The sequence below is a fragment of the Trifolium pratense genome, linkage group LG4 (genome assembly GCF_020283565.1).
Source record: "Trifolium pratense cultivar HEN17-A07 linkage group LG4, ARS_RC_1.1, whole genome shotgun sequence".
In the NCBI taxonomy this organism is placed as follows: Eukaryota; Viridiplantae; Streptophyta; class Magnoliopsida; order Fabales; family Fabaceae; genus Trifolium; species Trifolium pratense.
This window is the reverse complement of record NC_060062.1, coordinates 7,351,762-7,374,512: the sequence shown is the minus strand read 5'-3', so window position 1 is coordinate 7,374,512 and position 22,751 is coordinate 7,351,762. Positions and strand designations below refer to the sequence as shown.

At 32.0% G+C, this 22,751-nt stretch overlaps 4 protein-coding genes and 1 non-coding gene across 6 annotated transcripts; all 5 read left to right on the top strand.

The window, feature by feature from the left end:
• The first annotated feature begins 37 nt into the window (after positions 1–37).
• TRNAN-GUU lies at positions 38–111 on the top strand. Its single transcript has one exon. It is a non-coding gene; the product is annotated as a tRNA-Asn (tRNA).
• Positions 112–4,516: 4,405 nt separating this feature from the next.
• On the top strand, positions 4,517–6,255 carry LOC123924384. The gene is made up of 3 exons (XM_045977256.1): positions 4,517–4,704; positions 4,898–5,224; positions 5,898–6,255. Exons 1-3 carry the CDS (start codon positions 4,638–4,640, stop codon positions 6,047–6,049), a joined length of 546 nt encoding a protein of 181 aa, XP_045833212.1. The 5' UTR covers positions 4,517–4,637; the 3' UTR covers positions 6,050–6,255.
• Positions 6,256–9,381: 3,126 nt separating this feature from the next.
• Positions 9,382–10,377, top strand: LOC123924385. Its single transcript, XM_045977257.1, has 2 exons — positions 9,382–9,703; positions 10,135–10,377. Exons 1-2 carry the CDS (start codon positions 9,382–9,384, stop codon positions 10,374–10,376), a joined length of 564 nt encoding a protein of 187 aa, XP_045833213.1. The 3' UTR covers position 10,377.
• Positions 10,378–13,371: 2,994 nt separating this feature from the next.
• Positions 13,372–17,575, top strand: LOC123923511 (probable serine/threonine-protein kinase PBL1). Of its 2 annotated transcripts, none has more exons than XM_045976196.1 (5): positions 13,372–13,650; positions 14,933–15,622; positions 16,138–16,395; positions 16,565–16,684; positions 16,793–17,575. In XM_045976196.1, the coding sequence occupies exons 2-5, from the start codon at positions 14,975–14,977 to the stop codon at positions 17,420–17,422; spliced, it is 1,656 nt and encodes a 551-aa protein (XP_045832152.1). In that variant the 5' UTR covers positions 13,372–13,650; positions 14,933–14,974; the 3' UTR covers positions 17,423–17,575. The 2 variants fall into 2 exon arrangements, with proteins under 2 accessions (XP_045832152.1, XP_045832153.1); XM_045976197.1 differs by having other exon boundaries at positions 13,395–13,650; positions 14,974–15,622.
• Positions 17,576–19,730: 2,155 nt separating this feature from the next.
• Positions 19,731–21,479, top strand: LOC123921784 (GDP-mannose transporter GONST3-like). The gene is made up of 2 exons (XM_045974461.1): positions 19,731–19,854; positions 20,042–21,479. The coding sequence occupies exon 2, from the start codon at positions 20,042–20,044 to the stop codon at positions 21,215–21,217; it is 1,176 nt and encodes a 391-aa protein (XP_045830417.1). The 5' UTR covers positions 19,731–19,854; the 3' UTR covers positions 21,218–21,479.
• The last annotated feature ends 1,272 nt before the right edge of the window (positions 21,480–22,751 follow it).

The window sequence follows — 22,751 nt, the reverse complement described above, 5'->3', positions numbered from 1 at the left end:
AGATATAAATAGAATACTGTGAATAACAATAGCATGTGCTGGAATAGCTCAGTTGGTTAGAGCGTGTGGCTGTTAACCACAAGGTCGGAGGTTCAACCCCTCCTTCTAGCGTTTTTTATTTGTTTTCCACTATTACGAATCATACGATCTTCACATTCGTAACTGTTCTTTCGTTCAATGAATTTGACGAATTATACGGAAGTGCATATTGACTTGTCACCTTGACCTCTCTATACTGCACCGTTTTGGCTATGTAGAAATTTTAAAAAAATTTACAATTTTATTTTATATATAAAATAAGAAGTTACATATTTTGTTTCTACTCCTCCTAGAGAGCTTGTTAAACCACTTCGCGATGATACTTGGAGTGTAGTGTTTATTAGGGAGTAATTCCCTTATAGTTTTTTCTTTTCTCTTTATGTAACCAAAAAAAAAATTGGAGTTGAGGTTGACCAAAATCAAATACTCCATCTAAAACAAAAGATTATTTTTTTAGGTTAATAGAATGAGTGACATATCTAATTCATATTATTTATATTCTACGAACTAAATACATCAAACATTTTATGAACCTAAAAAGTAAATTATTTTTTTATAATAAATATCGGAGAAAGTATTACATATGTTGTGTGCATCTTGAAATCTCAATTATTTTTGTAAGAGGAGATTCAGGTTCTGCCTCATGCTCCCCTCATGCGCGGGGCACATGACTCCACGTGCGAGACACACAGACTATTAGAGAATGAATGGATTTTCGAGTTTGACTTCTGCCTCATGAGTGAAGCGCATGTTTCATGCACATGGCACATTTGTCATATATGTTATAAAAGCATGCAAATTTGACAGATTTACAGGGTTTTTGAGAGACTTTTGGTCCTAGGATTTGGAAAACATTTAAAGAGATAAATAGAGGAAATCATTAGAAAACACTTAAGTAAAACTTTTGAAAATTTCTTTCTATTTTTTGGTTTATTTTCCTTAAGTAGATTATCATGAGCAACACATAATTTGTCGCAGGCTAAACTAGGAAAAAAAGACTATTTTGATAATTAGTCAATGATGTCCTTTCATGGATTCACCTATATAAGCCCCAGCTAAAGTAGCAAAAATAAGAGCTTGAATACCGCTTGTAAATAATCCAATGAACATAATAGGTATATGAACTACTAAAGTAAATAACCTAGTTGATAAAACATATTATGGAATTTTTTTTGTCAAAGTCTAGTGGCTAAAAATTTCACTCTTAAGATGACTAGTAGTTACATATATTTATGTTATTAGCCATGATTTATACGAAGTAAAACATGAGTTAGTGGGATAAGAAAATGACAAGAAACGATAATAACCTTAAAAAAATGTAGTAGGATAAGTTTTTAAAATAGTCCAAGTTTATAAACACTAATGACCCACAAAAAAGAGAGTCTATAAACATTAATTGTAAAGATTATTTTCGACACACCAAATCCATTCAAAGTATGCACAATTTATCTTTATGGTTAACATTCTCATACAATTTTAGACTGCAGTTCAACATTTAACTCTAAACATTTTTTTTTGTTGGAGAAATCTAAGTTTCCACATCTAATAAACAAATACCTCATCAAAAGAGAATTTTTTTTGGTCAAATAATAAAAACAACTGTTACTCTCAAATTAAAATCATAGGACCGATCAGTACATATAGTTATACAACAATATATTATATAGTGATATCCTTTTTGACACTACATGGCCGTAAGGGACAGTTAGTAACAATGAGTTGTAGTTTTTTTTTTTTTTTGGTACATCAATGAGTTGTAGTTTTATGTGGTTTTCATGATGATTAGTTGAGGAAATATGAGAACATTGATTGGCAATTAAAAGATTCCTATGACTAAATCAAAATTACTAGTACTATGTTGAATTTTGGATGAAAACATGCTACGTGTAGGTGTGTACATTTGGCACATGTGTTTAGATGAAGTAATTAGAAAATTAAGAAAATTTAAACTTTTAAACAATTCAAATGATTCTATTTTTGAATTATCTTCTTTTTTTTTGGTGAATTTTTTTGAATTATTTTATTTCTAAATGTGTGTGTTTGAATAAATTAATAATTTTCTTATTGTGAACATTTTTTAGCCACTTTTATAAATCTCCCTTGCAATGTGAGACTTTGAAACTTTCTAGTGTCATGACACTCCTTAAACATTTATGGGGACTTAGTCTCCTCAAAGTATTGCTCTACTTTAATGAGCCACCTATTTTATAAGTCTTTTCACAATAAAAGTCCAACAAAACTTAATTTATGTTTGATTTAACGACATGTTTTTTTTTTTGTGAATGATTTCACGACATGTTACTTAAGGAAAATAATAAATCTAGCTAAATATATTTTTTTTAGCAGCAAAAATCTTTTATTAACAAACTCATCTATTCTATACATCTATTTTATCTATGGTTTTTCTATTATGTGCAACTTTGCACATGTTAAGAAATTCAATACAGTAAGTTTGCAACGGAACTTGTGCATTTCATATTAAATGTTTGATTTTATAATAAATAATAATAATTTTTTATTAAATAGTTATTATTTTTGGTTACTTTGACATGTGCAATATTGCACATGTTAGACAAACCCTTTTATCTATACATCTATTCTATATCTATACTAAATATAAAGAGAATACATGAGTTTTGGTGTGGACTTTTCTTAATACCAACAATACCTTGATTATTTTTAGTAGTAACAAAAATCTTTTATTAACAAACTCACCATAACATAAGACATATATTTTTTTTTTTGCAGCAAAAACCTTTTATTAACAAACTCACCATAACATAAAACATATATATATTTTTTTTGGACATAAGTTAGACACAGGTAGGCGCATTCCGCGCCTGCTTGGTCTGCTAGTAAGTTATAATTTATAAACAACATAAGTTAAATTCCATTCCATAAGAAAAATAGCCTCTACTAAAATATAATTCAAACAAATATTTTTCTACTACATACATAGGATCAAACTTTCTATCGAGTTAAATAAGATTCTTCTGATAACTTTGATGATTGTGAGGTCAAATTCCTACTTTTATTAATCTTATATTCACATTTTGCCATGCATATTTCCACTTGTCTCAACTTAAATTTAAGCTTTTCAAACTTGCTTTGTTGATGACAAACTTAATTTTGATAGGCACACACGTTACCCCACATATGACAAACGCGTTACCATTTTCTTCTCCCAAATTGTTTATAAACAAATATGCCGCCGATACAGTATAACAAGTTCTTGGTAAATATGAATAGACGTGAAAAATAAATAATTAATTAAAAATCCAAATTAAAGTAGGTTGATGTGTGAGCAGCGGATCATTCACCGGAGGAGAGTTTGTACTTACAGGCGCTCTGATGCTTAAGTCAGTAAAAGGTACAAAAGATACAAATTTAAGGTAAGAGTAAGAATGATAATTGAATACCTAGCTTTTATAATATCCCCAACACTCGGTCAAAGGTCCCTTTAATGGGCTGTGCGGCCCATTTAGAGTGACTGTCAGGAGTCTCCGTAGATGGAGGGAGAGACCTTTATTTGGTCCTCATCCCGGGTTGAGTTGTCCCACATATTGGGGATAACATATAAGCTCAAGTGGACTCGCTTCGAGTGGCGAGGAGCACGTGGACAACGTGTTGTGATGACGTAGCCGAGGACGGCTCATCTTACTGGGCTGTCGAGCAGGAGCGGACTTGGACCAGCTCTAGGCCCAGTCCAAAACAGTTTCTTTTAATTTAATTTAAGTCGCATGTTTGATCTAGAACTTGAACGTGTTTAGAAAAAGTTTGTTACTTATTTAAGTCATTTATGTTCGAGAGATTAATCAATACAGTTATCTACACATAAGACACTTATTAAACATAAAAGAAAAAGTGAGTAAAAAAAACATAAAAGAAGTGAAAAATAAATACTAGTATATTTGACTTCTATACCTTAATTTATTGGAAACTTCTAAAAGTCGTTAGTTCAAAACCTCCAAACACGTCTTACATTTTCGTCAATAATCATGCACCCGTATCAACTATCAACAACCAAAAGGATACAATTCAACGATCAAAACGTAACAAAATAAAATAACCACACTTTTTTTTTTTCCATAAACATTGTCTTTTGTTTACTTATTTATTAAATTAAATAAAATACGACCACACAAGTGGTAGATACTTAAATCCCTTAACCATTTAGTTCTGGGTCCGCCGATGCATATGAAAAAACATTTGTTGGAAGAAATCAATCCCTTAAATGAATCTCAGTTACTTGAGGGAATTAGTCTACACAGTTGTACGCAGAGAATATCTTTAATTTACAAAAAAAAATTAAATAAAATACATAAGTAACTTGACCAAAAAATAAAAAAAAAAATCCATAATTCATTCGTAGACTTGGCCAAAATTTGCACCTTCCAAACACGTCCAAAAGTCCAATACAAACGCGCATTTTAATTTTACTATTTTCAACTATGCCTATATATACCCATATCATGCCTTTCCCAAATCATAGTTCATATCTTCAACATTTCTCATTCCATATACACACATAAAAAAAACTTCCATATTTCCTAAATACAATTTCTCCATTTTTCAAACTATACCCTTTATTTAGAACCATGTCTTTCTCAACCAAACTATCATTGGTTTTATTACTTTCTTCTTTTCTCATCCATGCATCTCTAGGTATGTATACTATATGATATCCTACTATTTTTAATGAAAAAAAATTATGTGCTTTTTTTTTTAATAATTTTTTTGTTATGTTAATAAGATTATATATATCATACTATTTTCAACACAATTATTTGTTAATTTTTTTTTCTTTGATATTTTCTCATGATATGTATATTAAAACTACTCATGATTAATTTTGCAGCTGAAATGGTATGTGAGGGCTTACCAAATGAAGTGTGTACATTCTCAATAGCTTCATCAGGAAAAAGATGTTTATTGGAGACAGAAAAAGGTGTCAATGGTGAAATTGAGTATCAATGCAGAACATCTGAAGTTGTAGTAGAGAGAATGGCGGAATACATCGAAACCGACCAATGTGTCGAGGCATGTGGTGTTGATAGAAGTTCTGTTGGTATTTCATCTGATGCTTTCTTTGAGCCACAATTCACTGGCAAACTTTGTTCCCCAGCTTGTTATGAGAAGTGTCCTAACATTGTTGACCTTTTCTTCAATTTGGCTGCTGGAGAGGGTAAGAATTTTTCACTATCATCATAGACTTTTTCCCAATTCAACATGTTTAAGAAATAAGTTGTGTCTAAATTTTCAATTTTAGTACTTGAAATTGTACAATCAGACACTTAAGATTTGAAATTAACAAAATTCTGAAACGACATATAATTTTTAAGACAAAATTGACGGATTCAAAAAGATCAATGTGACAGAGGATTTTTAAATTTTAGTAATATTTTAGAATTTCATTAATTATTGTTCGACGCTTACAATTTCAGAGACTAAATTAATTTTTTAAAGTGCGACATATTTTTATTTTAAAATTTCTTCAATTCTTTTATACAAGGAAGTTTTGTTTTTTTAAACTTTCTCACACATAAAAAATATGATGTACTACACCTTTGCTTACACATAGGGCAATGTTTATTCATGTTCTGTTCTTGCCTCCTACCTTTGACAATTACTAAGAAAGTAACATAATACCATAACATATTTTAACTTCAAAACTAATCAAGGAATATATTAATCTCGTCATCTACCAAAACAATGAAGGCATAATTTTAAAAATGTAACCTAGGAAATTTTTTTATATAGTATTTTTTTGGTCAAGTTTTATATAGTTTTTATCTTTGTGTTTATTAATTAATTAGCATAGATAATAACTAAACTTGCATTTATTTATATGACAACAGGAGTATATTTGCCCGATCTATGTGAGAAACACAAGACCAACCCTCGTCGCGCTATGGTCGAGCTTGTGAGTTCCGGAGCTGCATTTGGCCCAGTTTCTTCTGTTTCAGAGGACATTGTGGCAGCACCAGCATCTGCACCTTCTTCTCTATAATTTTGGAGAGATGATTTAAATGTTACGAAATATTGAATTTATATTTTCCTATGTTACTATATTAGATGATATATAGTAGAGGGAAATATGATTTCCTTATTAAGGAATTTGTTTTGATTAATGTAATAAGCAAGTTGAGTTGGACACTTATTGTTTCATTTTTATGTATGTTCTCCAAATTTATCAAATTTTGGAATTGTTTATGATCTTGGCATCTTATTTGATATCTACTTTGAATTTTGTCTCAATAGGGAAAGTTATATATACCTGTTATTCCTTCTTTCTGCTCTGTACTCATTGCTCATTGTTTTTTTCACTTCGATCATTGCTTATTGTTTGATGATGTTTCTATTAATTTTTAATTTAATACAGGGGTTCATTTTGATCCCTTAAGCTATAAACCTTAGATAACTTTTTTTTTCCCCAAATCAAGTAACTAGAAATTCCACTTGTAAGGTGAATAATGTGATGTATATATTTGGAGTTCCAACCCCGATCTTTACATATAATGCAATGTTCCTACCAATGAGTTAAACTCACGTGACATAAACTTTAGATAATTTAGTCCTTCCTATCAGATACCAACATATTTTACTATTTGTAACATAAAGGACTAAAGTGTCCTTTGTATTACTTTTTTTTTTTTGACTAATGTCCTTTGTATTACTTAAAGGACCAAAATAGAACAAAAAACTCGAAAGGACCAAATTATATAATATTTGTAAAAATATCCTGCTATTCTAGAATCCGAACGCCCCCTATACATATATGCGGGCCGATCGAGTAGACATAAAGGCCTAAAGCAAAAAATTTAGCGAGCTCTTAAAAAAAACACAAGGCTAATAAAAAATTAAAAATATTAAATTATACAAATTTTGATGATCAAACCTTGGTTACGGAGGCTTTGAAGCCTCCTTTCAAACTAATTTAGCTAAAGAAATATATGTAAATACTTTATCATATTATAAATTTGTAACTAAATTAAAGTTCTTAAGTTTTGACCCAAAAAATTTGAGGCCTAAAGCGCTTGCTTGGCCCTTGGGTTGGGCCTGCATATATGAAATTTCAGGATGTTACACGTTTGAATTCTAGGAATCGAAACTTATTTTTACTGAGACAATTTTGTTTTCATAAGTTGTTTAGATTGTTTCATATATGGATATTCCTCACGATTCTTGTGATGATGTGAAGCCACACATTGCATCTAAAGTTGTGGATCCTCGCACTAATGTGATTGCTGCAATTTTTGACTTCACATCAGCGTAAGGACCCATAACTATAGGTGCAATGTTTGGATTCACATCAGCGGAAGAATCACGAGGAACATCAAAATTTGAAATAGCATAAACAACTTAAGTAAACATAATTGTCTTAGTAAAAATAAGTTTCAAATTTTAGAATTCAAAACAAGTTTCAGATTTTAGAATTCAATTACGAAAGATAATGAAATCTCAAGAGGGTTTTCAACCATGGATAGAGAGCATTCAGATTCTAGAATCTAAACATGTAAAATGAAGTTGAGATTCTAACTACATCCAACCATGACTTGTGTCCCTTGATGTCTCTTTGCAACTTCACACTACCAGCAATACCGTCTCGCGGTCACCATAATTCCAATCCATAGTTATAGCAACATGTAGAAATTGAGAATTGACCTAATTCAACCCTACAAAATCGATTACTCAGGTGAAGATTGCCTCTACTTATAAACCTATGTTCAAGCTATATCTCACATCGATGCGAGACTTCTTAACGTACCCCCTCAAGCTCAACACTATTGGGCTTAGTGCGTGGATATAAATGGTGGATGATCCGATAACGCAAACCTTATAGTAGTCGGCCAAACGGATCTTGAAGAAATTCTGATATCATGTAAAAGTTGGGCCTAACTCAATTATGCAAAACTATCTTGTAAGGTGAAAATTGACTCTACTTGTAAATCTATGTTCAGATTATCTCACATTTCATGCAGAACTTTTAACACGGTTCCTTTCACTTGTCTATGGTCCTCAATGTATTTTTTTATTTATTTATGAGAAGTGCTAAGAACGCTGAGATTCACATCGATGCCATTCAATAAAATTTTGAATGTTAGAAAGAAAATGTTAAAGAAATAGTGTTCTAGCAAAACACCGTACTTCCAAATTCAGACTAAGACATCTTAGTAATTTTTGTCAACTGTTTTCTATGTATCTTTCTTTCTTCTTGGTGAATGAGAAGAAGTTTAATCAGCATAAAAGCATTTGTAAAAAAAAAAATTTAAAAGAGAGATTAACATCAAGTATAATTTAATTATTATTTTCTCTAAGCTTTTGCTTTGTTTATTGATTATAAACAATACAAAGAAAGAAATTCAAGACTTGGCCAAATTTTGTACCTTCCAAGTGTGTCAAAAAATAAAGAGCCTCCATAATATTTTTTTATTTTTTATTTTTTTTTAATAATAAAGAGCCTCCATAACTTAAGTCCATTAGAGGCACGCTGTTAATATTTTACCACTTCAATTCCAAACTTTATAATATACATATATTGAACAAAAGAAAAATCTATATATTTATTAAAAAAGAAAAACCTATACAGTATATATAACCCATTTGGTTTTCTTTTCCAATATAATCTTCAACACTTCCCATTACATACACATACACACAAATAGAGAAAAAAAAAAACTTCATTGTTCCTTCTTTCCTAAATAATATTTCTTTATATTTGCCAATTATATACCCTTTACTTAGAACCATGTCTTTCTCAACCAAACTGCCTTTGGTTTTGTTACTTTCTTCTTTTCTAATTCATGCATCTCTAGTTATGTATATTATGAATCCGTATTGACTTATTTTTGAGCTTATACAAAACAACTTATATAAATAAATAAGCGTTTATGTATTATTTATAAGGTTGTTAAGGTATTTTATGAAATAATAACTTATGAAAATATAATTTTTACCAGTGAAAACTTATGAATTAACATAAAAATTTATTTATTTGCATAAACTATTTTTCATAAGCTTAAAAATAAACAAATCCAAACAGACCCTATATCTTACAAATTTTTAGTGTTATTTTTCTTTGTTATTTTTTATATGTAGGTAATGACGTTGTTGTGCAGAAGTTTGTTTTCCACCATTATATCAAAAAGTATTAGTATTATTATATTTTATTTGATCTAATGATAAAGCTTATTAATCCAATGGTGAAAGGTGAAAGCAAACTTGTGCGTAGTTAGAAATGTCTTACTTGTGCATCATAAAATTTGACAGTATAATATCATTTAATTTTCAATGTCATTAATTGTTCATTTTTTTTCCTTTTCATGAATTTTTGTAGCTGTGATGGTATGTGAGGACTTGCCAAAGGAAATGTGCACTTTCTCAATAGCTTCATCAGGAAAGAGATGTTTGTTGGAGACAGAGAAAGGCATCAATGGTGAAATTGAGTATCAATGTAGAACATCTGAAGTTGTGGTGGAGAGAATGGCGGAGTACATCGAAACCGACCAATGTGTCGAGGCATGCGGTGTTGATAGGAATTCTGTTGGTATTTCATCTGATGCTTTCTTTGAGCCACAATTCACCGGCAAACTTTGCTCCCCAACTTGTTATGAGAAGTGTCCTAACATTGTTGACCTTTTCTTCAATTTGGCAGCTGGAGAAGGTAAAAATTGTTTGTTAATAATGCTACTACTTTACCATCATCATATGGTTTTGTCCAATTCAATGTGAATAAAAAATTACTTTACTTCCCAAGACAAACACATGATATAAGAAAATAACTCGGTGATTCGGCTCAAAAGATAGTGATTGCATTGCAGTTAGTCATATATGAACCAGCTTATCAAAATTTGACAATTTATATTTTAAGCTTGAATTTTATATTTATAATGATTAAAGTCCGATCTTAAAATTTGTACGGTCTAATCTTGATTGGATGATACAGATGTTGTGACTGCATACAGTCACATTGCACTCAATCCAAATCCGTTAATAAGTTTCACTTAAGAACAAATTGTTCAGAAGAATACGAGTTTAAATATATTTTTTAAAATGTAACGTTGGGCTGCTTTGATCTGTTTCAAATTTGTGTAGGAGTATTTTTGCCGGAACTTTGTGAAAAACACAAGACAAACCCTCGTCGTGCTATGGTTGAACTTGTTAGCTCTGGAGCTGCATTTGGCCCTATTTCATCGATTTCATATGACATTGTGTTAGCACCTTCACCAGCACCCATTTTGGATACTAATTCAGAGGACAATGTATCAAAATTGAAACATATCTTCTGCAAAGGATTGAATCTCACTCACTCATCAGTCTCTACCATATGTGGTTAAATTAAATTTCTAGAGAGAAAATTGAATAGTGGAAATTTCCACTAGACTTCATCATTTAAAATTCTCATAGGATATGATTTTAATCCTATCCTATAGCATGTAATAATCAGGATTGAGATAGTTGGGGATGGTATTGTACTTTATTTTTTTTAATAAACAAAAAGATTTATGAAAAATTGGGTTCGAATATCTTCCACGGCTGCTTCGGCGAGAGTAGTACTAGGATGAGTGACCTCCTGAAAAGTCCTTGTGTTACACCTCTTTTTTCGATTAAAAAAAAAGATTTATCAAAAACCACTATTCGATATCTCAAGAATAAACACATTTTTATACCAAAATGCATTGCAACTACACATAGTATGTTGCAACAATATTTCAAAGATCATTTACACCCTTACGACACGAAGCCTACACGGCTCCACACATAAACTCGATGTGACTTGGTCGATTTTTCGAATTTACGGCGCATATATAAGGAATAACTTATAAGTTTGTATGATTAAAGTAGACATTTTCATAACAATTTTTTTCACAAACTTATGTCGTTTTTTAGTAAGCTATTAAGTTACATTTAAGCTTATAACTTTTGCGCACAAGCGCAAATGGCCATTACACTTTTTGCGCCTAGGTGCAAACGGTCATGGCACATGCGCCAAGAATATACGTGATGTATGAAAATACAATTTTTTGGTAGATTTTTTAGTAGAATCTTGGGAACAAAAGAAGGGATCTTCAGGGGAACCAACTTATGTGCAACAACAATGACGATGCAAGTATATGCGAATGCATAAAGCTTCTATTTGAGGGGGAGCTTGACTCACGCTTGAAGGAGAGATTGTTGTGACAAGTGTGAGGTGAACTAAGTCTCACGTTGCTTAGAAAAATGATGACACTTTATAAGTAAGACGACCATAAACTTAATGCCTTAAGATTTTGGGGTAAAATGTGATGTCAAACTCATTTATATAGTTGTTCTGAACATAACGTGGATGATCACAGCCGAGACTCGTAACCCAGCAACCTCATGAATACTCATAGACACTTCATAACATTATCACTAACAACTATTCTACATTTATATAAGCTTTTATGTTGAAATTTATTAATACATCTAATCCATTTCATATCTTAAATTATTTTAAAAATTCGAATATCAACTTATTAATATCATATAACAATATCATTTTTATGTATCCGGCTTTCATCTGAATACTAATTCATTTTGAACTTGGCCATTTTGTTCTAAATAAAAAATGTTTATAAAAATAGAGATTTGGCTGTTAAAAAAAATTAAAGCCAAAATCATTGACAATTATTTAAATTTTATATATAAATATTCTACGGTTATATTAGTTTTAGGCTTAAATGCAGTTTTGGCCCCTCAAGTTTCACAATTGCTTGATTTTGGTCCCCCACATTTTAATTGCTTGATTTTAACCCCCTAAGTTTCATAATTGCTTGATTTTAGCCCTCCAAGTTTCAATTGCTCGATTTTGGCCCCCCAAGTTTATCCTCTTTTGCATTTGCTAGCCTCCCGTTGAATATTTTGATTAAAAATTGGTTATGTGGCATTTTAAAATTAAATAAGTATTTAAAAATAAATAAATAAATTACAAATTGTTTTTTAAAAACTAAATTATAATTTTTTTTTATTATATGTAGTTTGTAAAATAATTTTGTTATATAAAAAAGTAAAAAAAAACATTTTTTGTATTATTTTTTAAAAACTTTGTAAACTTTTTTTTAAATAAAAAATAATTATTAAACTTTTTATTAAAAAAACAATTTTTAATACATTTTTATAAAAGCAAATATTATTATTTTTTAATTAAAACATATTTTTAATTTTTTTAAAATGTCACATAAGCAATTTATAGTCAAAAAAGTCAACGGGGGGCTAGCAAATGCAAAAGGGGGTAAACTTGAGGGGCCAAAATCGAGCAATTGAAACTTAGAGGGCTAAAATCAAGCAATTGTGAAACTTAGAGGGTAAAAATCAAGCAATTGAAATGTGGGGGCCAAAATCAAGCAATTGTGAAACTTGAGGGGCCAAAACTGCATTTAAGCCTTAGTTTTATATTAAAATTTATTAATATATCTGATTCATTTCATATCTTAATTTTTTTTTAAATTCGCGTATCAACATATTAGTATCATATATATTATCATTTTCATGTATCCGGCTTTCATTTGTATACCAATCCATTTGAACTTGGCCATTTTGTTCTTAATAAAAAAAAGTTTTATAAAAATAGAGATTTGGCCGTTAAAAAAGAATTAAAACCAAAATAGTATTTTACTTGCAAGTATATAAAACTGAATATATGATTCAAAAAATCATTAATATTATACTCCATTAGACACATACACAATCGTACCAAATCATAAAAAAAATTCGGTCAAAGAAAAAACTCATAAAGAAGTGATTTAGTCAAAGTTGAAACCAAAATATTCAATGCTTCAAACAAAAAAAAAAACCAAAATATTCAAAATGCATCTGTTTTTTATAAAAGGTGTCATTCAAAGTAATTTTCTAAGCAGAAACCCAGAAATTTAAGCAAAATTAATCATAAAAATAACCAAAAAGAACAATTTTATTATTTAAGAATTCATTTACTTTCTCCAATTTTTTTGAATCATGTGTTGACCAAAATAAAAGTAATTAATTTAATTAATTACCCTTAATTTCATATACAAATAAAAAATGATTATATGTAGTAATTGAATGTATCTACAACTTTTTCCACTACCAATACAAACAAATATAATCTGTCAAAAAAATAAATACAAACAAATTTTTGGTCAAAAACAATATATCCAAATAATTTGGTCAAAAACAATATATACAAACAAATATTATCTTAATGGAAAAAAAAATTGAAAAATTTCAAAAGAAAAAACAAATTTTGTACAACTTTTTGTTGATAAATAAAAAAACATTTTCTTTGGTCATTGGTGTTTAATGATAAAGATATTACTATCTTAATGACAAATTAACTCTTTGTTTTGAATATCTTTGACCACTGTTAATTAGTATTTTCATTTTCTGTGATATAAATATAACAACTCTCTCTCTAAAATTCTCAATATTCATTCACTTTCTCTCTCTAAAATCTTCATTTCGCAGCTTTTTCAATCTGCTGTTTTCTTTGACTCTGTAATAGTTTCTTCGTGGACGAATCAAAACCACAGAAAAAAATTCAATTTTTCACCCATTTCTTTGTCCTTTGATCGCTTTACTGTGAATTTCTTCAGCTTCCAATTCTTTGCACAGGTTTGTTCAATTTTCTTACTTTCCCTTTGATTTGTGCAATTTTAGCTTTTTTTTGATGCAATTTTGATTATTAATTTAGGTTTTGTCTTGATGTTTTTTCCCAATTTTTTTTTTTAACAATTGTTTTGTTTTTTTATTTTTATTTGGAGGATTATTGGTGTGGATGAATTTTTTAGCTTAAAAATTTGTTCTTTTTTGTTGTCTTTGTATGTGGAATTAAATTGAATAAATGGGTTTGTGTTGAAATTTCATTGATATTTTTGGATCTGAGTTGATTTTTGCGTAGTTTATTTATCATGTGAAGATTCATGTAGTAAGGCTTTTGAATGAACTTGGGTAGTTCTATTCATTTGCAAACAAATATTTCATGCATTTTTTTTTATATTTTATTTATTTTTTACTTCTAAAATATTTGTTGTAGAAATTAAGAAGATAGATAGGAGATATGAGGTAATTTGATTAGACCATTTTTTTGGAATGTGAGTGATGTACACAAAAATTGGAATTGAGGTTTATGAGGTGATTAATCAACCGATTGTTCACTAATTGTAGTGATTTACATTCCATTTAGGACGACAAATGGTTATGTTATCGCGTAGTCTTAGACTCTTGGTAATAGTTCAGAGTAAGGATAGAAATCTTAATTCGGTTGTATCCCGATAGTATAGATCTCTGAGGGGCAGGGAGGAGTGGGTGTGGCGGGATTCCCATTGGCACACTGCCCAGATACGAGGATGCAGGGAACCAAGAATTAGGACATGGCGTCGCATGGATGCTTCAATGAAGACAAGTCTCTAGTATTAGGATGGTTTGGCATTGCCGATATGGGTAGCGAGTTTAGTGAGAAATGAAAAATGCCGCAGATTTGTAGATCTGTGATGGAGAGCACTACTGTCCCCAAAAATTAGGGTTACCGTCACAATTATCTACTTATTGATTTTGACAAAGTAAAAATGATATAAAGATTCTAATAGTTTATTGCATAGAAAACGAAATGAAGACATTATTTTATTTCTATACACAGTTTTATAATTTAATTAAACATATTTTATGAGGTTTACAATTACCATGATTAGCATAATTTGGGGGTAAAGTATGACAAACATATGATTTGCCATTTTCTTTCAATCTTTTATCTTATTTTAATGAAATTTAAAATGGGGTGTTAAACTATATCTTTGGAAAACACATTGTAGCATTATTTCTTGTGGGATATCAAATTGTAGTAAATTGAATTTCAGTAAGTTTGTTTGAGATATAACTTTTATTTTGTTTCTCGCAGACATAAACAGTTCTCTATAACAATCCTTGTTCTGTTCATAGGATGGGGTGTTTTACTATATTGAAGAGAAATAAGAAAAAGTCTGATCAGATTGCGTATGTAAAACGCGTAAGCCCTGGCGAGGATTCTCCTACAGTACTTCCTGAACCCCAAACTCATACTCGCTCACTCCAGTCTGCGCCTCCTAGTTTTAAGATAAGAGTGAAACCAATTCAACCTACTAATAATAAAGTCACTAACAATAGATCAACTAGAATACGAGCTTTGTCTGCTCCATCGGCTCTTGATGAAGCAGAACAAGATGCATTGGCCATAATTGAGTATGAGGGACAAGAAGACTCAAAATACCGAACTGGATCATGGAAGGAGCAGCGCACTTCTAGTCCACAACCTTTACCGCTTCCATCTCCTAAGGGTAGCGGTACACTGAAGACTGTTGGAAGCTTTAAGTTGGGGACAGCTAGTAGTCCCTTATATGCTTCTGGACCTTTGCCGCTTCCACCAACTGGGTCACTTCGAAACTTTTCATATGATGAACTTGCTGCCGCTTGCCTCAATTTCTCTTCAGATCGATACATGTCAGAATCTCTTTCATCCACCATCTATAAAGCTTCCTTTGGTGACGACACTTCAACTTCAAGTTCAAAGAAATTTGAAGCCACTGTCACACGCCTTCGCCCATCACCTCAGGTACTTTTCCCAGTACTGCAGTATTTTAGTTTCATTTCTTTGTATCCTCATGCATACAAATTGCTATTTGGTCATCTAAATGGTGGAAACTTCAAAGGTAGGTTACTGTTGCTGCCTTTATTATCTTAGGAATGGCTAGAACTCAATGTTTTATGTATTTTGTTATTTATGAATTGTGTTATATGTAAACCTTATATTGTGTTTGTTTAGTCGAATTCACCAATAAATGCAAGAAAGGAATTATACTGTTTTTATGTTTCGATTTGTGCCATTCAACTTTCTGTTATGCAGTATCTAAGCATTGTTCTTCATGCTATTAGCTATCCTCCTTACTCTTTTATGTCTCCAATCCATGCATATGAATATGTTATCAAATCCTTGTGGTGCTGAAAAACTGTCAAGAATTGCACACTTCCTGATTGAAACATAATTACAAGTTATTGTTAGTGTTGTGAATTTTTTTGCATTAAAAATTCTAAATTGCCTTCAGACTAAAATTATCTGTCTTTTTTCAGGGCCTGAAGGAATTCATAAATGAAGTTAATACTCTTGCATCTTTGGAGCATCCAAACCTCTGTAGATTGCTAGGATTTCACGCGCGTGATGGTTCAGAACATAGAATGTTGGTTTATGAGAGGCTATACCATGGAAGTTTGGACCGCTTATTGTATGGGAAATCTGATGGACCATCAATTGATTGGAATACAAGAATGAAAATTGCAATATGTGCTGCACTAGGTCTTTCTTTCTTGCATGAAGAAGGGCCTTTTCAGGTAATTAGTATTATATTGAATCATGTAATGAACTGAAGAAATCTCGTGTTGGACATGATTATTTCAAGGATTTAATGAGTAGTTGTTTTGTTTTCACTGACCTTTTAGCACATTATTCAATCAAGTGTGTGTTTTTCTCTTTGTTGATATAGCTCTTTTGTGTCTGCAGGCAATGTATAATGAATTCTCAACAGCCAACATTCAGATTGACAAAGATTTCAGTGCAAAGCTTTCAGGATATGGTTGTGTCGGACATGTTCCCAAGGAAGAGATTTCAAGCAGTTCATCTGTAAGTGCTTTGACTTATCTGTAATGTTACTCTAAAATATCCATCACGAGTTTATGATATTTCACTAATATTTTCTATCTTTTTGTTCATGAATTTGTTATTGCTCAGGCCGTTGGAAACCTATCGATGGAGACACTGGAGAAAGGAATGCTTACTCCAAAGAGCAACGTATGGAGTTTCGGAATTTTTCTTCTAGAGCTACTTACAGGAAGAAAGAATCTCGATAGCCGCCACCCCAAGGAAGAGAGGAATTTGGTGAAGTGGAGCAGGCCTTTCCTATCTGATGATCATCGTTTGTCAATGATCATGGATCCTCAACTCAAAGGCCGCTTTCCTTCTAAAGCGGCGAGTACAATAGCTCACATTGCACAAAGATGCCTTCAAATGGAGCCATCAGAACGACCAACCATGGGAACTGTTGTTGAGCATCTCAAAAAGATACAAGATTTGAAGCATTCTTCCAGATTCCCACTGCAAGAACCAGCACAAATGTCGAGATCACCAAGTCTTAATGGTATCATCCACCCTCCACCAAGGTCGAGTTTCTCTCCATCACCATCATCCAGAGCTCTGGTATCTGTTTCACCTCCAAGATGGTCAGGAGTGTCGATTCAACTTCCGCCTCGCGCTTTTTCTTCAACCCTCTATTTGGAGGAGCTTGATAGGCAAGAAAGTCGCAAGTTATCAGCCTCGGCCTCAACCTCAGCTTCTAGGAAGGCTAGTGTTGAAGGATTTTGATTGTCTATAGTGTTCATTTTTTATTTATTATTCTTTTTATGGGTGTAGTTCAACACAGTTTTATAGGAGATAAAGATTTGTAATCATCCCTCAGTGTGATGCAGAGATGATGCTCTTTTGTACATAGTGCAAAGGTTGGTCCCCTTGGTTCAATTAGTTATTCCATTTTTATAAAAATTTATATGGTCTTTAGCATTTTACTCCCCTATCCAGTACCAAAAAGAAAATTTATGGTATACAAGAAAGTAGCAAAGGTTTTACTATGAGATATAAAACTGCAATTAAATTTGGTCTGGAAGTGGAATAAGAAGCAAGACATACTGTATGTATATCTTTGATAATAGATACATAAAAAATGGTTTAGATATACTTTTTAGTCGTGCAAGTATATCAGCTTTCGATATTAGTTGTTGTAATTATTTTGTTTGTTTGGATTCTCTCTATGCAAAGTTAGTGACCATTACTATTGATCCTTGACGTCGAGTATCTATTAAAAAATGGTGACCATTGCAAGAAAAATCAAAATTTAGGATAAGGATTTCTTATTGGTAAAATGAAGATTAAGTTGGACTTTGAGAGGAAGAGGTTGATAGTGATATTGTTAAGGAATGATAGACTATAAAAGGTGGTATTTAGGAGGAAAACATGGTGACATTCATTCTGGTCTTGTCACATTAGCTGTCTAGTCTTGCCACATCAATTGTACGTTGTACTTTCGTCCTTCATTTTTCTCTGCCATCATAATTTTACCATGACTCTTTTCTAGAACCAACTCTATAAATATAAACTTATCCTCCTTACTCATTTTTACCATTTCACTTATTACCATCTTACATGTTCTTTTCACTCCGTCCTGTTTTTCTCTTTACCATCATAATTTTACCATGACTCTTTTTTCTATAACAAACTCTATAAATATAAACTTATCATCCTTACTCATTTTTACCATTTCACTTATTAACATCTTAAGTTCTCTTTTCACTCCACTCTTTTTTTCTCTCTACCATCATACTAATTTTACCATGACTGTTTCTATAACTAACTCTATAAATACAAACTTATGTTCCTTACTCATTTTTACCATTTCACATTTTCTTTTCACTCTCTTGGATTTGCTCTCCTTTGTGGCCTCCAATTTTAAGTAGGAACAACCACGAGTTCTCAGGTATTTTATCCCTTCTACTCTTCTCACCTTCCCTCCCACACTAATCCATATCCCTCTCGTATGCTTGGCTATACCAGCTCGACCATGAAAATCTTTAACTTCGATATCACAAAATATTTAGTAGGAAACATCATGTCTAAAGATCACCTATACATGTCTAAAGATCATCATGTGGTTGTACAACATTACTAACAATATCACTTCTTTGTTCCAAACACATCCAACAAGTAGCTTTAGCAGAATAGTCCCTTTATCACAACAACACTTAATTTTTTGCACCTTAAAATATGGCAAAACAACTCACCAAACCAAACTGCATTGAAACTGCTCGGCCTCTCTCTCAGCTCTGCTCGGCCTACTCAGCCTCTGTTTCAGTTCAGCTTCTCTTTCTCGCAGCTTTGCTCGGCCTCTGTTATTAGCGCTCCTTTTATAGTGACGAGTAAAATGAACAAATGAAAATGGAGCTAGGTTGTTGGAAAGTTGCGCCAATGTTTACGGATGTAAACACAAGATTGGTGAGCTACCATAGAAAGTTCTAGAGCACTCTAGAAAATGACCGTACTGTTTAACCTAGCATGGATGTCTCTTTTTTTTTTCCTCCTAAGTGCCTCCTTTTATAGTCCACCATTCCTTGATCTAGCGAGCTTTCCTCAGATTTAGGTGTCAAGTCAAACAAGCTATGACTCAGATTCCATATGCAACTTGTCCAAGACATGTGGAGCTGGTGCGCGTAGCTCACGTGGGGAGCTGAGGCACGTGTAGCTCATGTCATTCGTCCGTGCAGATTACGTCACTATGATTCTTCATACAAGATGTTAAGTCTTTGCTCAGTCAAATAATTACACTTTCATTCATATACTACAACAAAGATTAGTAAAAAAATTAACGTTATTTATGGTAAATAACTTAAATTAAAAGATTTTTTCGTCAAAAAATATAAAAAAACTTAAATTAAAAGATTTTGTTTCCATAAAAAACTTAAATTAAAAAAGATTTAGTAAACAAAACTGGAATTAAAAGATTTTTGAAATAAAAAACTTAAATTTTAAGTTTAGTATAAAAAAAATCAAATTAAAAATGTGATGTTTATATTTTTAATCACCCAAACAAATATTTTAATGTATTTATTTAAATAAAAAAATCAAAACAAATATTGTAATAACAACCTGCAAGCCACGGTAAGCAAAGAAGAACAAAACCCAATAAATGAATCAAAATTGAAAAAGATTCATACAACAAACAATTTCGCTTTCATTTCACTATTCTGGTTAGTTCCTTTCTCTTCTCTTCTCTTCTCTTCTCTTCATTCCTTCAAAACGCATCAACCCTTGTCGTTTCACTCTGTTTTACTTTACACTACACTCACAATAAACTATAAATCTGATTATTTATTTATTTATTTTTGTATAGATTTTATATTCATATTAACATTGATTAATTTCTGCTTTATTCAGATGCCAAAAAATAATTTTGTAGAAAAAAACCCTACTAGCAATAACTTGAATATTCAGAAAGGGGTTAATGTGAATGTGAAGAATTTGAATTTGAATATGAATGCTGTGAATGAGAATGACGGTGTTGTTGGAAATTGGTACACTTCAATTGTTCATCAAATTTCAATTTATGGTGTTGCTGCTGGTTACTGTTTATCTGCATCTTTACTGTCAATTATCAACAAATGGGCTGTCATGAAATTCCCTTATCCGGGTGCCCTTACCGCCTTACAGTACTTCACTAGTGCTGCCGGGGTTTTACTCTGTGGATGGCTTAAGGTTGTCGAACACGATAAGCTTGATTTTATTACAATGTGGCGGTTTTTACCGGCTGCTGTGATTTTTTATTTGTCACTTTTTACTAATAGTGAGTTGCTGTTACATGCCAATGTGGATACTTTCATTGTGTTCCGATCAGCTGTTCCGATTTTCGTTGCTGTAGGGGAGTCGGTGTTTTTGCATCGGCCATGGCCGTCTTTAAAGACGTGGGCTTCGTTAGGGACTATATTTGCTGGAAGTGTGCTTTATGTTGCTACTGATTATCAGTTTACGTTTGCGGCTTATATGTGGGCGGTGGCGTATTTGGTTAGTATGACGATAGATTTTGTTTACATTAAGCATGTGGTTACGACGATTGAATTGAATACTTGGGGTCTTGTGTTGTATAATAATATTGAGGCTCTTCTGCTTTTTCCGTTGGAATTGTTGATAATGGGTGAGTTGAAGAAGATACAGCATGAGATCACTGATGAGTCTGATTGGCATTCATTTCCGGTGATTTTGCCTGTGGCTTTGTCGTGCTTGTTCGGTCTTGCGATCTCTTTCTTTGGATTTTCGTGCCGCAGGGCTATTTCTGCAACTGGGTTTACTGTTCTTGGTATAGTGAACAAGTTGTTGACAGTTATGATTAATTTGGTGATATGGGATAAGCACTCGACTTGGGTGGGTACAGTCGGACTTTTGATTTGTATGCTAGGTGGAGTTATGTATCAGCAATCAACAAGTAAACCGAAAGATGCAAAACAGGTTACTGTAGAAGAAAAGGAGGAGGAACAACTGAAATTGCTTGAAATGCAAGCCAATTCTGAGACCGACATTAGCGATATTGAAGTTAATAAATCAAGGGAAGGAAATTGAAATTATGTTCATGTAACAAAATTTCAATACTTCCTTTAAAGTGTATTTTTCACAGGTATCCGATTTAAAATATATTATCATTCTTTCAGAACGGTCAATCCATTATTTGATTACCAATGATATCTCAGTGAATATCAAGCTCATTGGATTTCAGTATGTAGCATTTTGTTTACATTATAGTGGCCGTTATGGATTTCAGTATGCAGCGTTTTGTTTACATTATAGTGGCTGTTATGGATTTCAATATGCAGCATTTTGTTTACATTATAGTGGCTGTTATAGTGGCTTTTTACTTTCAGGCCTTTTAACTGCATTCAATTTTCAAATTTTTTTCTTCCTTGTGATACTGTGAAGGATCGGCGAATTGTTATTTCTAAATTTACATGTTTTTCCGAATCTTTTTTCTTACCAGGGATCTAAAATGGTTACACACATGGCTTCTATACCATCTCCATGAGTGTGCATTGATGTGATAGAGATCTGACAATTACTATTTTCTTCAAGGAAGAATTTTGATTCCTGCTAGAGTTTAGTGACACTGACACCCATTACCAGTTGATACTTGATAGGTCATAGGATAAGTTTCTGTTGGATTAATCTAGATACCTATTTTAATGCTATAAGTGTCTGTTGGATTAATTTTTATGTCTAGAGTTTTATACTAATGTTATCGACAGGAAGGCCAAAAATCTGCCATATAAACACACCATTGCGGCCTATGGTGCTGCCATAGCAGGCATCCTATCATCCCTTCACAAATTTCTTATGGTTGTCAAAAAATTTGCCACACCATTCTGCCATGGCCCCCCATCCCTTAACAATGATGTTAGTTCCTTAAGAATCCATGTTTTTCTTTTAGAACTAATTAAGTTAGCCAAGAAAAGTAGAGTAATCTTGGTTTTGGCATAGATGACATGCTCATTGGCCTTCCAGCTCATAGAGATAATTTGATCTATATTTCCTTTTCTGCATAATTTCTTGCCAGGATGCCTTTGTACAACACTTAACTGAGTAACACTTGTTTCATTCCCATTTTATATAGTTCTGGTTTAGGATTAGATTTTATGAAGGAAGAAGTTAGGAAAAGATATAGATTTGTCAAGCTTTGAAACATATATGCCCAATTTAGTACTTATACACCATCGACCCTAGATAAGTTTTTAAGGTAGTCATGTCAATGCATTTAACATATTTTAATGCGCCCAAAACTCCTAGATTACCCGTGCAGCTATATGAACAAATGTTGCATCCTTGTTAGAGAAGGGGGTTGAGAGTAGAAGACTATGAAAAGCTTTCTCTTGTTCCTCTAATGTTCTCAACTCTGGCGTCGTCTTAACTCTTTAATCTCCAGTGTAATGGAAGCCTTTTCCCAGTGGTTTTCATCTCTTTTTCTGGTCATTTTGATTCTGTGATATTTATGTCGTTTGCTTTTTGATTTCGATATCATTTGGCTAAGATATGTTATTGTCGGGTCTGGTTGCTGGAGATTTATTATTGCTAATCTGAAGTGTTTATTTTACTAACAAATGATAAT